The sequence below is a fragment of the Carcharodon carcharias genome, chromosome 21, assembly GCF_017639515.1.
Source record: "Carcharodon carcharias isolate sCarCar2 chromosome 21, sCarCar2.pri, whole genome shotgun sequence".
Classification (NCBI taxonomy): Eukaryota; Metazoa; Chordata; class Chondrichthyes; order Lamniformes; family Lamnidae; genus Carcharodon; species Carcharodon carcharias.
In genome coordinates this window covers 13,384,535-13,399,890 of record NC_054487.1, presented here as the reverse complement: position 1 = coordinate 13,399,890, position 15,356 = coordinate 13,384,535, and the positions used below count along the sequence as shown (strand labels likewise).

The 15,356-nt window shown below is 46.8% G+C and overlaps 1 protein-coding gene across 2 annotated transcripts in view; it reads right to left on the bottom strand.

Moving 5' to 3' along the window:
* The window catches only part of LOC121293133 (E3 ubiquitin-protein ligase TRIM33-like), a 127,539-nt gene that overhangs the window by 32,851 nt on the left and 79,332 nt on the right, over positions 1–15,356 (bottom strand). For both annotated transcript variants that reach the window (XM_041215858.1, XM_041215857.1), the window contains exons 5-10: positions 11,184–11,300; positions 10,004–10,118; positions 9,207–9,353; positions 7,664–7,781; positions 4,884–5,161; positions 2,791–2,964 (exon numbers count right to left, since the gene is read on the bottom strand). In XM_041215858.1, the coding sequence (XP_041071792.1) occupies positions 2,791–2,964; positions 4,884–5,161; positions 7,664–7,781; positions 9,207–9,353; positions 10,004–10,118; positions 11,184–11,300 (949 nt within the window). The remainder of the gene's footprint in view (positions 1–2,790; positions 2,965–4,883; positions 5,162–7,663; positions 7,782–9,206; positions 9,354–10,003; positions 10,119–11,183; positions 11,301–15,356) is intronic.

Genomic DNA, 15,356 nt, shown 5'->3' with positions numbered 1-15,356 from the left:
TGCCTCACTTGCCAATGCTAAAATTCATTTACCATTTATATGCCTCTTCCGCAAGTTTGTTACTGTTGTCTTGCACATTGTTGCAACCTTCCTCAAATTTAACTACAATCTTCAATCTGGTGTCAGCTGCAAATCGCGACAACCTATACTTCCGATTCTGGAGTATAAATCATTATTTAAATAATGACCAGTGGCCCCAGCACTCATTCCTGTGAACACCACTTCCCACCTTCAGCCAGGCTGAGTAAATAACTGTCTGAGTCTGAGTAACTTTGAACTCCCACTCCTTGTTCTCTATTATGTAACCAGCTGGCGATCCATTCTGCTACCTCTTTCAGGCACGTTTCTAAACTCAGTCATGATTCCACTATACAACTTTCTATCGAAGGCCTTTTAAATGTCCATGCACATTACATCCGCTCATCTGCACATTGCTACTTCTTCAAGTAATTCAATCTGCTGGGTCAAGCATGAACTTCCCTTTCTATTTATCACAACCTAATTCCTCTCCTTAAGACAGAGAGAAGACTAAGAGGGGGAGATTTGATAGAGGTGTCTAAAATCATGAAGGATTCAGATAAAGATAAACCGTTTCTATTAATGTGCCAATATCCCAAGGATTGGTTGCAAGGGGATTGCAGTACAAGCATAAAGAAGTCTTGCTACAGTTGGACAGGGCTTTGGTGAGGCCACATCTGGAATACTGTGGGCAGTTTTGGCCTCCACATTTAGGAAAGGATATACTTGCACCGGAGGTGTTGCAGCAAAAGTTCTCTAAGCTGGTCCCTGGGATGAGGGGGCTGTCCTATGATGAGAGGCTGAGTAAATTCGATTTATATTCTCTGGAGTTTAGAAGATTGAGAGGTGATCTCACCGAAACCTACAAAATTCTGAAGGGGCTTGACAGGGTAGATGCTGAGAGATTGTTTCTGCTGGTCGGAGAATCTAAAACACGGGGGCACAGTCTCAGGATAAGAGCCTGATCATTTAGGGCTGAGATGAGGAGAAAATTCTTCACTCAAAGGGGTTGTGAATCTTTGGAATCGTCCACCCCAGAGGGTTGTGGATGCTCCAGTGCTGAATACATTTAAGGTTGGTAGAGATTTTTGGTGTCTCAGGGAATCAAGGGATATGGGGAATGGGCAGGGAAACATGCCACATCATCCACATTGCCAGCCTGTCAGAGGGCAACTCTGCCACCGACCGCAAATTGGCAGGAACAGTGCAACACGCTGGGCCTGTGTCACCTCATGGGCACGTGCCTCAAGTGTCCATTTCTGCTGTGGTAAACGCTAGCCCCTCTTCCCCGATCCACCCTCCCCCAACACCACTGCCTCACCCACATTAGGTCACAGGCAGAGACTGAGTAACACTCGGTCACAGGCAGAGACTGCGTAACACTCGGTCACAGGCAGAGACTGCGTAACACTCGGTCACAGGCAGAGACTGCGTAACACTCGGTCACAGGCAGAGACTGCGTAACACTCGGTCACAGGCAGAGACTGCGTAACACTCGGTCACAGGCAGAGACTGCGTAACACTCGGTCACAGGCAGAGACTGCGTAACACTCGGTCACAGGCAGAGACTGAGTAACACTCGGTCACAGGCAGAGACTGAGTAACACTCGGTCACAGGCAGAGACTGCGTAACACTCGGTCACAGGCAGAGACTGAGTAACACTCGGTCACAGGCAGAGACTGAGTAACACTCGGTCACAGGCAGAGACTGAGTAACACTCGGTCACAGGCAGAGACTGAGTAACACTCGGTCACAGGCAGAGACTGAGTAACACTCGGTCACAGGCAGAGACTGAGTAACACTCGGTCACAGGCAGAGACTGAGTAACACTCGGTCACAGGCAGAGACTGAGTAACACTCGGTCACAGGCAGAGACTGAGTAACACTCGGTCACAGGCAGAGACTGAGTAACACTCGGTCACAGGCAGAGACTGAGTAACACTCGGTCACAGGCAGAGACTGAGTAACACTCGGTCACAGGCAGAGACTGAGTAACACTCGGTCACAGGCAGAGACTGAGTAACACTCGGTCACAGGCAGAGACTGAGTAACACTCGGTCACAGGCAGAGACTGAGTAACACTCGGTCACAGGCAGAGACTGAGTAACACTCGGTCACAGGCAGAGACTGAGTAACACTCGGTCACAGGCAGAGACTGAGTAACACTCGGTCAATGGCAAGACTGTGTCAGGGCAATGATTGATTTTTGTCCATAACAGGTGGAAGCAAGACTTGGGATTTACTCAGGAACGTGGGTGTTACTGGCATGGCCATAATTTATTGCTCATCTCTAGCTGCCCTGAGAAACTAGCTTCTTCAACCACGGCAGTCCTTGTGGTGAAGGTGTTCCAAAAGCAGGTTGATACAACTGAATGACTTACTAGTGTATTTCAGAGGGTGGTTAAGAGTAAACAAGGTTTATTTGGGCAGATTTTTAAAACTGAGTTCATTCTTGAACTGCCATGGTGAGTTATGAACTCATGTATCTGAGTTATTAGTTTAGACCTCTGGATTACTAGTATTGCAACATGACCATAACTCTAACATAGCCCTGAGCGGGAAACATCAAACTACCTTGGGTTATATGAACACTCCGAGCTACCTAGTCAAACAATGGCCATGTAGAATAGATTGAAACTCCCTGGCAAGGCATCCAAAAATCTCCAACAGCAACAAAAAGATTGCGGATACGAGAGCACCACCTCCAGCGTCTCCCTTAGCCCGACCTCACAGCTCTTTCGAGGCTCCTTCTCTTGGCTGTCCTGTCTTACCTGTCTCATCAGGGGGCTAGTCGCCATGTGGTGCTGTGGCCCACTGTGTTGCTGGGGGACAGTCATCCTGATCGTGTTGGGAGGCATGCGCATCTGCTGGGTGGTGGGAGGTGGCACATTTGGATTGCTCCTCTGTAGGCTCTGCAGACTGATAAGGCGAGGTGGCTGCAAGGACTGAGCACAAGGCAAACATGTAAGCTTCAAAGTGTCCCTCCTGTACATTCAGTCAAAGTATTTCCCCACCACAAAATTGCCACATTTAAAACCATTATCAGTACCAACATCAATTTCAAAGGTGCCACTCATTGTTGATTCCAGGCAGAAATTCCGGAACTTACTTGCTCACCAAGGTGAACCAAAGGGCACTATTGAGGCAGACTTCATTTAAATATTTGATATTTCCAGACGAGCATCCTTCACCAATCCCTGCCTGACAGTGCAGGAAATTTCCCACATAAGGGACTGACCAAGTCGAGGTCAAGATGAACGCTACCTTTCTTGGAAATTTATTGCCTACACTCCATCAGCTGAGACAAATGACAATGTTAGAAATGCAGGTTCCTTTAAGAGTAAACCATGACAAACTTCAGAGTGAATTGAGAGCAGATCAGGTCAAGAAGATATAATAATGTCAATAATGCTATTGGAAGTTACTTTAAAATATAGTTCTATTGGCGTCTGTATCTATGTATGTGTGTGTCTTAACTGGATCAAAGCCAGCTGATCTATTTGATGTATAGAAGAAGGTTTGAAATGTTAATTATGTAAACATAGGGAAGTTAGAAGGTGAAGTGTAATGGGGAAAATTGCATTTTTAAATAAACCATTCAAAAGAATGGGTGAAATATTACACCTAGCCAGAAGAAGCCAAATAACGTGTTTATTTTTTCCAAAGCTTATTAATAAAATTGGTGTTATGAAAGGGTTTTATCGTTAAAAGTTCAAAAAACCTAGTGATACAATAAGAATTTGCATTCAAAGAGGAAAATATGTTTGAAGGAAGAGAAGGCTGTTGGTAAAAGAAGAGGGATTCTAAGATCTAAAGCCTCCAGCCTGTAAACCTCAAGCCGCTATCTACAAGGACTCTGAAAGAAACTCATTTTGATTGCAACTGTCCAGAGTGTGCTTTGCCAAGGGGTTTGTTTAAATCTGTGGTTTACTGTTGCCTTAACAGAGGTGTAACTGGGAGTCAGATTAATTGGGACATTTTTAGAAGTTATTATAGTAGTAATTTGTAGGCATACATATGCGCTTACAATCTTTTGATTAATAAATGTTTAATTTAGTTTTATTTAAAACCTCTTGAGACTCGGTGGTCTTATTATAACTGAATTCAAAGCCTGCATCTCGAAACATACAAACTGCAAAAATTGGTTATGACAGTTGTTTCAAATGTCCCCCCGGGATTTGAACAGCTCAACATTTACCATCAGCTGCGTCATAATAATTATGCTCATTGAAGCCTGTACATAAGAGCTGGGTTTTCCCCCCAGTAGGTGGGATTGCTTCCAGACAGGGAGAGGATCCAGAAGACAAGAGTGGAAACTGGTATTTGTAGTGAACTATACTTTAACAATAAAACAGTTGAGATTCACAGAACGTCTTCTGCTGCCCGATTCGGTAAATGGATATCCACCCAATAGACAATAAATAGGCCAGATTAGAATAGAAATAATTTTGGTGCAGTGTGAATTTTAACTGTTCTCTTTCTGGCAGTCCGTGTAACTCTGTCATTTTTAATTTTGTTAATACAGCCGTTTTATACCATCCATTGCACGTAGCACAGAAATTCCATTCACACTAAGCTGTCTGTTGTATGAGGAGGAGACTGAAGGAATGTACAGAATAAATCAGTTCCCAAATGCTAAATGATCAGAGATGACAGAGGCTGGGGTTACTCTCAAAAGCAGCAAAAAAGTAAGGGGACATGAGTGAACCAGTGCAGTGTTACATTCTGAGGTGTCAACTTTTCATTTACAGATTTTTAAAACTGAATTAATTCTTGAATAGCCGTAGGCTGCCTCAGAACCCAACTCTGAGGTGAAGCGATGTGACCAGTTGAGATCCACTGTTACTCTGAATAAACAGCTCACCTGGTTGTTGGGAGATAGTGGTGGTTGTTGCTGGCCCATGTGTGGGCCTGGGGGCCTGGGCTGCTGGGCTACTGGCAGGATGGGTCTCATCTGGTGCATGCGCTGCTGAATTCTCTGAGCCATGACTTGCTGCTGCATATGCTGGAGGCGGAGCTGGGCCAGGTTAATCTGTCCATGGACCTTAGCCGTGTTACTGTCCTGGGGCTGCATGCTTGGCCCTGTAGCCATGTTGGGGCTGCTGCCCGTCACAGGTGGATTCTTGTCCAAAACAAGGGAACCTGTTGGGACGGGAGGTGGGAAAAAAGGTAACAGATTTTTTTTTTTAAGCTTAGATTGAAATATGGGCAACAGCTTCCATCATCTACCTTTCTGCTTCCTAGTGTGGAATGAAAAGACACCAAGAGGCACCAGCTACTAATTTTGTGATAAAAGCAAAAAACTGCAGATGCTGGAAATCGAAAACAAAAACAAAAACACCTGGAAAAACTCAGCAGGTCTGGCAGCATCTGTGGAAGGGAGCACAGCTAACCTTTCGAGTCCGAATGGCTCTTTAACATAACTGGTTCAGTTTTAATTTTTGTTAACACAGCCATTTTATACCGTCCATTGCACGCAGCAGAGAAATTCCATTCACACAAAGCTGTCTGTTGTTTGAGGAGGAGACTGAAGGAACGTACAGAATAAATCAGTTACCAATTGCTAAATGATCAGAGATGAGAGAGGCTGGAGTTACTCTCAAAAGCAGCATGACTCCTCAACAGAATCAGTTCTGTTGAAGAGTCATGCGGACTCGAAACGTTAACTGTGCTCCCTTCCACAGATGCTGCCAGACTAACTTTCTGATCCCCATTTTAAGGCCTCAAACAAGGAGGAAAGTAAAACCAGTCAAAAAAAAATGCATGTATTATCCTAACTCCTTTCACATCAGAATATCCTGAAGCCAGGAACTATTTTGGCAGCGTAGCATCTGAAAGCAAATGCAAACATTTTGTGAAAAGCAAGCTCCAACAGATAGCCATTGAGATGAATGACCAGTACCCAGCTTTTGCTGACGTTACATAGGGACATTAGGAACAAGAGTAGGCCATTCAGCCCTTCAACCTGTTCCACCATTCATGGTCATTCTACACCTTAACTCCACTCACCCAACCCTTGCTCCATGATACCCTTACTCAGCAAGAATATCTCTCATTCTAACTGTCCTAGCAAACTGATTTAAAACATTAGCCTCAACACCGGGGAGAACTCCCCTGCTCTTCTTTGTACAGTGCCATGGGATCTTTTACATCCATCCAAGAGGGCAGATGGGCTCTCTCTTTAAAATCTCACCTGAAAGACAGCATCTCTGACAGTGCAGCACTTCCTCAGTACCAAACTATACGCTCCCGTCTTGAAGTGGAGCTTGAACCTATGGTAGGTTAGAGCATTGGGCTCCTTTGTCCTCTCGAGCGAGAAGTGGTGATCTGACCTACAGCTCCTTTACTGCTCAGAATACGAGTATGTGCCCAGCTTAGCCCCTCACCTTATCCACACTCTGGCTCAGCACAAAGCACAAAATGTCTGCTTCTTTGGGAGAAAGCAGCACCACATTGTCTGTCAAACACTGGCTGCAGATGTCAGTATATACTTCAGTGATAAAGATGGGCTGGGGAAGTTGGGGTTGTTTCCCTCGGAGAAGGACAAGAGGAGATTTAATAGAGATCCTCAAAATCAGGAGGGGTCTGGACAAGGTAGATAGAGAGAAACTCATGAAAGGATTGAGAACGAGAGGGCACAGGTTTAAAGTAATTGGCAAAAGATGCAAAAGCAATACGAGTAAAAGCTTTTTTTTTTACAGCGTGAGTGGAATGCAGTGCCTGAGTGCAGTGGAAGCAGGGTCAACTGAGGCTTTCAAAAGGGAATTTGACTGTTATTTGGAAGGAAGAATGTTACGGGAAGAATGCAGGAGACTGGCACTAAGTGAATTGCTTTTTCGGAGAGCTGGTGCAGACATGATGGGCTGAATGGCCTCCTTCCATGCTGTAACAGTTCTGTATTTCTGTCAGTTTTTGGGTGAGAGAAGAACCTGTTTCATGTAGCGTTGTCGCCTGCCTATCCCCTGGACTCAGCTACCATCTCCGATCATTCCCTAACAACACTTGGGAGCCTATTTCACTTTGATATCCTATAGAAACGGTGCCTTGTACCCCCAAACTACAGAAAGTGTAAGGTGAACACACCCCCTCTACTCCCACCATCCCCAACCAAAATGAGTATTTAAGTTTATATCCCATGCTAAAAAATACAATCACTGCAAAATGGAGTTGGGGGGGGGGGGGGGGGGGGGGGGGGGGGTTCAGCGGAACAGAATGATTGCCTAGTTTACATCTCCAGTGGACTGATTTACCCTAGTTGGTGGTGGAACTGGCTAAGCTCAAATGTAGAGCATGAGAAGATGGGGGGAGGCAGCAGAAGCTACTGGCAGAAGTAGACTCAACTGATCCAGTGGGGTGGCGGTGACTGACTTATTTCACTGCAAAGGATGATTAAACATTGTGCGGCTGAAGTGTTATCGTTGCGAGCTTAACCATTGGCCACGGCAAAGTTATTGGTTTTTTTTTTATTGTCAGATGTTAAGAGAGCTTGCGTAGCATTGCAAAAGCCCGGGATTCACAAACCATTCTGTCAGCATCAAGTGGCATCAAGCAGCTTCAGTGCCGGTGACGTTTACTCAGAAACACTAAAACCCACCTCCTCCTCCACCCTTCCTTGCAACTTCCATTTGGTTTGTTCCAACTTACCCAGGTTGAGGACGTTCTTGGCCCAGAAGGTGGGGTCGCAGTGAAATCGAACAGAGCTGGTGGCAACTGGGGATGCATCACATCGGGCTCGGAGAATGTACCTCAGCTGAAAGGTGATCTGCAATTGGAGGAGGCGAGGTTGAGCATTGACAGGCCGGGGAGTGGGGGGTTGGGGGGGAATGGGGTGGGTTGTGGGGTAGGGGGTGGGGGGGGGGAAGAGAGTGTCAACACTTTTACAGAACTCATTGCGGAACACGCGCACGCACAATCCCAAACTGCACCGTCGCCATTTTGCGCATGAAACAGGGAGTAAGCAGAAGGGTTAGTCCAGAGCTGGAAACCAAATATTTGTTCACGGTCAGTCATCGACAGTTGTGTAATCTAGAGTATACGAGGCTCCCTTTGCTACCTCAGCTGGTTTTCCCTTCCCTTTTTGCGCCTAAAGTGAAGGACTCCAGCACTGGGGAGTGGAATTGTTCCCACTTCACACTCCCCCTGTACAAGCATCAGGTCCTCCTGAGTCAGGCAAGGCAGGTCATTCCAGAAAGTCATACTGGACTCGAAACATTAGCTCTGTTTCTCTCTCCACAGATGCTGCCAGACCTGCTGAGCTTTTCCAGCACTTTCTGGTTTTATCTAAGCCATAGGCAGAGGCAAAGCTCCCTCTACTCTACCCCAGCAATATGACCCAGCCCAATAATGGAATAGCGCCTCCTACTGCCTGACTATTTTGCCATTATCCACTCCAGCCACCCCATGACCTCATCCAGTGAGATTGGGTGATGGGTACAAGACAGGATTTCCAATATGCACCCTGGGGTGCAGTGCTGTAGCGGTTATGTTTCTGGATGGTAATCCAGAGGGTTGGGTCAATGATCCAGAGGATGCAAGTTCAAGTGACGCAGTGCAGTTTGAGAATTCCAATTTAAGTTCTAAAACTTGGAAATGAACAGCTGGTTTCACCAAGAGCAGCAAAGAAGCTGTGAGATTGTCATTAAACACCCAATAAGTTCACTAATGTCCTTTAGGAAAGGGGAATCTGCAGATCTTACCCATCTGCCTATAAGTCACTCTAGTCCTAGAACAACATGGTTGACTATCCTGCCAAGTGGCTGAGCAAGCTGGATCAAACTTTCCAGTGAATTAAAGTGGCTCACCACCTTCTCAAGGGCAATGATGGACAGACAATAAATGCAGCCTTGCCAGCATTGCCCACACCCAAAGGACAAATATTAAAAAGATGAGACTAGCTAAACTCAGAGCCAGCAGACTGAAGGCATGATCACACCAGGAGTCTAGGTCGGAAGTGAGTATGGGCCCAGAGTCGAAACCTCTCCCACCCTACCCTACCCACCTCCCCCACACAATTCACATCTCTGCTGGAGGATCTAAAAAGGAAGCTGCATTAAAGTGACGTCAGCGCCTGTGGAGTAGGGAGAAGAAATCCACACAGGGTTCCTGTTCCCGATGGTTAGGCAGAGACCTCTGCTGGGAGCGGTGCACGGGCTGATGCCTCTGGTCCTGGACACTTGGATTATCTTACCAGGCGCTTACTGTACAGCAGTGCGATGCTGCTTCTGTTGGAGATAGCCCACTTGGCAAAGTTCATGACATGCTCCACTTGTTTCGACACCCCAGAGATCTCGAGCTGTTGCTGGAGGAGTTTTGCTTGACGGTCTTTGGTTACACTCTATGGGAAAAATCCAAGGGAAAAATCATCCTGTTAACCAGAACACATCATAAATCACCCCAGCATGACCAGAGGCCTTAATGTTACCATTGGAGACAATGTGATCGGTCCACTTTGTGGTGAAATCAGAATATTTATATTGAGAAAGATTTGCATTTATACAGTATCTTTCATAACCTCTGAGCATGCCAAAGCGCTTTATAACCGATGAAGTAATTTTTAACTCTTGTGATGTAAGGAAAAGCCAATTTGCGCAGAGCAAACAGCAATGAAATAATGACCAGGAGCTTTGTTTTAGATGTTAGCTGAGAGATAAGTATTGACCAGGACATCAGACTGAACTCCCCTGCCCTTTTTGAGAGGACCTTGGGGGCTCAGCATAACTTCTGTTAAAGGCTGGCACCTCCAACAATGCAGCACTCCCTCAGTACTGCATTAGAGTATCAGACTAAATTACATTTTCAAGTCTCTGGAGTGGGCCTTGAACCTATGAGGTGGAGGGGTTTAAGAATGGAATTCCAGAGTTCAAGGACGAGGCAGCTGGAGTAATGGCTGCCAGCGGTGGGGTGAACGCGAGTAGGGGGATGCACAAGAGGCCAGAATTGAAGGAGCGCAGAGGTCTCAAAGGAAATACAGTCAGGATACTTCACCTCCAACTGCTGCAATAAGGCTTTCCCTTTCTTGTTAATCTCGATCATTAGTGTGAAGACGGCCACTTTAATGTCCTGCTCGACCTTCTTACAGTTTTCATTTACTTCGTTAATCCTGCAACACAAGCTTATAGTCACAAAAAATGCTGCAAATTTATTAGCAACTGTCACTCTTAGGATGGGCCAATCAAAAAAATATTAGGAGGTGTAACCACCCTTATATTCATGACTATATTGTGAGAGGTTCACTCTATAAAACAACAATTTGCCTTTATTTGGCTCCTTAAACACAGTAACACATCACAAGACATTTCACAGGAGTATTAACAAGACAAAAAGTAACGCCGTGGCTTAAAATTGGCTATGTTTCCTGTTTCCAATTGCCATCTACTGATGGTTGCAAGAAGTGCACAGTAGTTAAATATATTATTCGGTTTTTTTCTTTATTTTTTTTGATGGGATGTGGGCTTCACTAGCAAGGCCAGCGTTTGTTGCCCATCCCTAACTGCCCTTGAGCTGAGTGGCTTGCTAGGCCATTTCAGAGGGCAGTTCAGAGTCTGGAGTGATATAGGGACAGCAGTTTTTAGTGGACATCACTGAACCAACTGGGTTTTTACAACAATTACCTATGGTTGTCATAGTCACCATTACTGAGACTAGCTTTATATTCCAGTTGTTTTTAATTAATTGAACTTAAATTCCACCAGCTACCCTGGTGGGATTTGAACCCATGTCCCCTGAGCATTAGCCAGTCCAGTGATATTGCCACTCTGCCACCATTTCCCCTTTCTGCTCTGTTCCGATGCGCCCCATCACCCTGCTGTCCCACTCAATGCCTCAATGAGGGTGCAGGCAGATGGGATAGCCTGTTGCCATAGCCACCAGAGCTATGGACCAAGAGCTGGAAAATGGGATTAGTGTAGTCAGATCTTTGCTGACCGGCATGGACACGATGGGCCGAATGGCCTCCTTCTGAGGTGTAAACGTCTATGAGGGAGCAGAGAGTCTCAGGGAGTGAGGTGGGGGGAGATGGGGGACAGAAAGCCTTAGGGAGTGAGGGGGGGTAGGTGAGGGACAGAAAGCCTCAGGGAGTGAGGGGGGGGGAGGTGGGGGACAGAAAGCCTCAAGGAGTGAGGGGGGAGGAGGTGGGGGACAGAAAGCCTCAGGGAGTGAGGGGTACCTGTTCTGGATCTGCGTGGCTGCATACTGGATGTAGTTTCTCTTCTCCTGAAGTTTGGCAGTCAGTGTGTCGATGATAACTTTCTGGTTCTTAAAGGCCTCTTCCAAAAACTGGTATCTGCAAACAAAAACAGGCATTCAAAACTTAGCTAGCAGTTATACTGGACATCCCAAATAACACCGAGAACCCTTGGTGGTTTGCACAGAAATCACTGAGCTGCATCACACAGAACATGGAGCTGTTCAAAAGGGAGCTGGATTATTATCTGAAAAGGAAGAATGTGCAGGGGTTATGATCCTTAGCCAGACCTGCAAGTTTTTGTTAAGATCCGGTTAGGGACCAATAATGTTTGTTCAAAGGAGGCAAAAGTTTGAGATTTAAGACACTTTCTCAGTGAATAAAGCCACAGGATTCCACAGGTCTTGAACAAATAAAAATAAACTTTACTATACAGCGTCAGAAAGATAAAACAAGTTACGATATCTATCTCACATTCTAACATTCAGGATAAATAGGAGGTACGTGTGAATTAACAGGCGGACTGTGGTCAAACACACCACAATGCACAATAAATGGCAGATGCAACCAAGATAGAGTCCACGGATTTCTCAACCGCCCACCCAAACATCAGTAACACTGTCAACTAGTCTCACTGAAATTCTGTCCCTCTCACGAGGGACCTTTGAAGGTCTAACCCGGAATTCTCTCCAAAGGTTGCTCCAACTCAGGTGGCATCCACAACGGCCCCCAGGGTTTCAATCTTGTCTCCCGAAATTCCGTTCCTCTGGAATCCCAAGTCTGCCACCAAGCACCAACTCACAGGCACAACTTCAGCTCTTTGGCCATGCCGAGCAGAACACTACAGCTCCAAAGGCCCGCAGCATGGAGTCACCAACCTTCTTCACTTAAAGTATGTTCCCCATTCTGTTTAGAACCCGTTTCTCTGCTCCTCTCTACTTTAACTGAACTGGAACCTTTTCCTATCCCTGCCTCCTCTCTGGGACTCTTCTTTTGATACCTGTTCCTGTCCCTGTCTCTTTCCCTTTTGGGACCTCTCCCTGTCCCCTATCTGGGACTCTACTCCTCCATGGCACTCCGCTCCCAGTCAATGTGCCATTTATCTTCTCTATGCTGGCGCACTGGACCCGTCTTCGGCCGAAAGAGCTTACAATGCCGAACTGCGCGTGTGCAGCCCACTCCTAGTCTGTGCATGTGCGAAAGGTCTGAGCCTTGTCGGGAGTTGAAATTCCTGACTTCCACTCTCAATAGGGAAGTATAGTTCTCATAACACGAGTTACAGGGAGAAATTTGGGGGTTGGAGGGAGGTGGAGTGGCACGAGGTGATTTGTTCATTCGGAGAGCCAGTGCAGACATGATGGGCTGAATGGCCTCCTTCCATATTGTAACATCTCTGTGATTCTGTCAACATTGCAGGCCATGAGGCCCAGCAGCTCCCCTGCCAGGGTTTGAGCTCCACACCAGCCTCCTCCCACATTACTGCATCAAGGTCGATCAGCAGTAATTCAATCAGCCACTAGCATTGTCGGGTTGCAGACAGAAGATGGTGAGTCGTGGGAGTTACAAATGAGGTCAAAACGGAGCTGGAGAGTGTTGATTCTCAATGCATTGGTGTCATAGTATTGGGCAACACACTGGGAAGGTCAGAAGCAGCACTGGAGCATTCCTTCCAGTGTAAGTGACTACAGTTGATGCACTGCACTGCAGCAAGAGGCTTACTCAGCCCAAGAGAGCGGACACAGAGCCTAATGTGGTCCAACGTGGCTCCGCAGCATGAAGGCTGTTGGGAAGCTGTAACTGAGGCTAATTGGAATCCACCCCAATTAATATTAAAATTGGGACAACTGAACAGCGTTGGAGTCAAAACAGGTGCAGGACAGAGGCTCGGATTTTTTGTTGTTGAGAAAACTGGTACCTAAACTTGTATCCCGGAGACCTGCTGCCCTACCTTCCCCAGCTGCAAACCACCAGCCCCTCCCCATCCCAGCCCTCAACACCAGGAAGACAGGCGGCAGCCCTTTACCAGCTGCTGCTGCTGGAGATTCCTGAGCAACACACCTGGATTTAGTTATCCAAACCCTCGGGTTCGGATTATTGGGTGAGGCTTCCGCAGTGTAAACCATCACTCAGGTTGCTTCAGTGCAGTGTGTGTGTGTGTCTGTGTGTGTGTGTGTGTGTGTGTGTGTGTGTGTGTGTGTGTGTGTGTGTGTGTGTGTGTGTGTGTGTGTGTGTGTGTGTGTGGTGGAGAGATGGGGAAAACACAGAAACTGTGTAGGGATGAAAAGAGGGAGAATGAAAAAGCTATTGAAAGGGCCTCCTTTGTACAGCTGCAAAACAGGCTCAGGAACAGCAACTTACCTCTCTGTCAGAATGGGTTGGGTGGAGGGGGGGGAGGGGAAGTGTTTCCGATGTTGGGGGCAGTGTGCTATTTCCTTCTTTGCAAAGGGCTCACAATGGAGGCTGATTATCTCTCGAGAATTGGACCAGCGCTAAGGACTCAGCTAACTACAGGAAAAGGAAGCTCATAGGGGCAGATATGTGGGCAGAGATTACAGGATAAAGAGGCAGGAAGGGATTCACTCTGTCAGAGGCCGGGCTGTAAAAAGGTTCAGTCCATAAACAGGTTAAAAAATTAAAGATCCAGCACAAAAGGGAGGAGCGTAACACAATGATCTACTTTCTGAGTCAGAAGCCCCTTTACGAACAACACAAGCATTGATTCCATGCTCTCAGATTCATATTGTAACCTGCCCACCAAGTGTATTAGTACACCTAACTTCAGGGAAAATTTACATTCAATATTTTTTTTGCACAGTACTTTTAACGACTCACCTCAATTTTTATCCTCCAGACCTGTCCCCACCAGTACTGTACCCCAGTGTTATACAGTGACAGACCTGTCCCCACCAGTACCGTACCCCAGTGTTATACAGTAACAGACCTGTCCCCACCAGTACTGTGCCCTAGTGTTATACAGTAACAGACCTGTCCCCACCAGTACTGTACCCCAGTGTTATACAGTGACAGACCCGTCTCCACCAGTACTGTACCCAAGCGTTATACAGTGACAGACCTGTCCCCGCCAGTACTGTACCCCAGTGTTATACAGTGACAGACCTGTCCCCACCAGTACTGTGCCCCAGTGTTATACAGTGACAGACCTGTCCCCACCAGTACTGTGCCCCAGTGTTATACAGTGACAGACCTGTCCCCACCAGTACTGTCCCCAGTGTTATACAGTGACAGACCTGTCCCCACCAGTACTGTGCCCCAGTGTTATACAGTGACAGACCTGTCCCCACCAGTACTGTGCCCCAGTGTTATACAGTGACAGACCTGTCCTCACCAGTACTGTCCCCAGTGTTATACAGTGACAGACCTGTCCCCACCAGTACTGTATCCCAGTGTTATACAGTGACAGACCTGTCCCCACCAGTACTGTATCCCAGTGTTATACAGTGACAGACCTATCCCCACCAGTATTGTACCCCAGTGTTATACAGTGACAGTCCTGTCCCCACCAGTACTGTATCCCAGTGTTATACAGTGACAGACCTATCCCCACCAGTACTGTATCCCAGTGTTATACAGTGACAGACCTATCCCCACCAGTACTGTCTCCCAGTGTTATACAGTGACAGACCTGTCCCCACCAGTACTGTACCCTAGTGTTATACAGTGACAGACCTGTCCCCACCCGTACTGTACCCTAGTGTTATACAGTAACAGACCTGTCCCCACCAGTACTGTATCCCAGTACTATACAGTGACAGACCTGTCCCCACCAGTACTGTATCCCAGTGTTATACAGTGACAGACCTGTCCCCACCCGTACTGTACCCTAGTGTTATACAGTGACAGACCTATCCCCACCAGTACTGTATCCCAGTGTTATACAGTGACAGACCTGTCCCCACCAGTACTGTACCCCAGTGTTATACAGTGACAGACCTGACGCACAAGTACTGTATCCCAGTGTTATACAGTGACAGACCTATCCTCGCCAGTACTGTACCCCAGTGTTATACAGTGACAGACCTATCCTCGCCAGTACTGTACCCCAGTGTTATACAGTGACAGACCTATCCTCGCCAGTACTATACCCCAGTGTTATACAGTGTCAGGCCTGTATCCCAGTGTTATACAGTGTCAGGC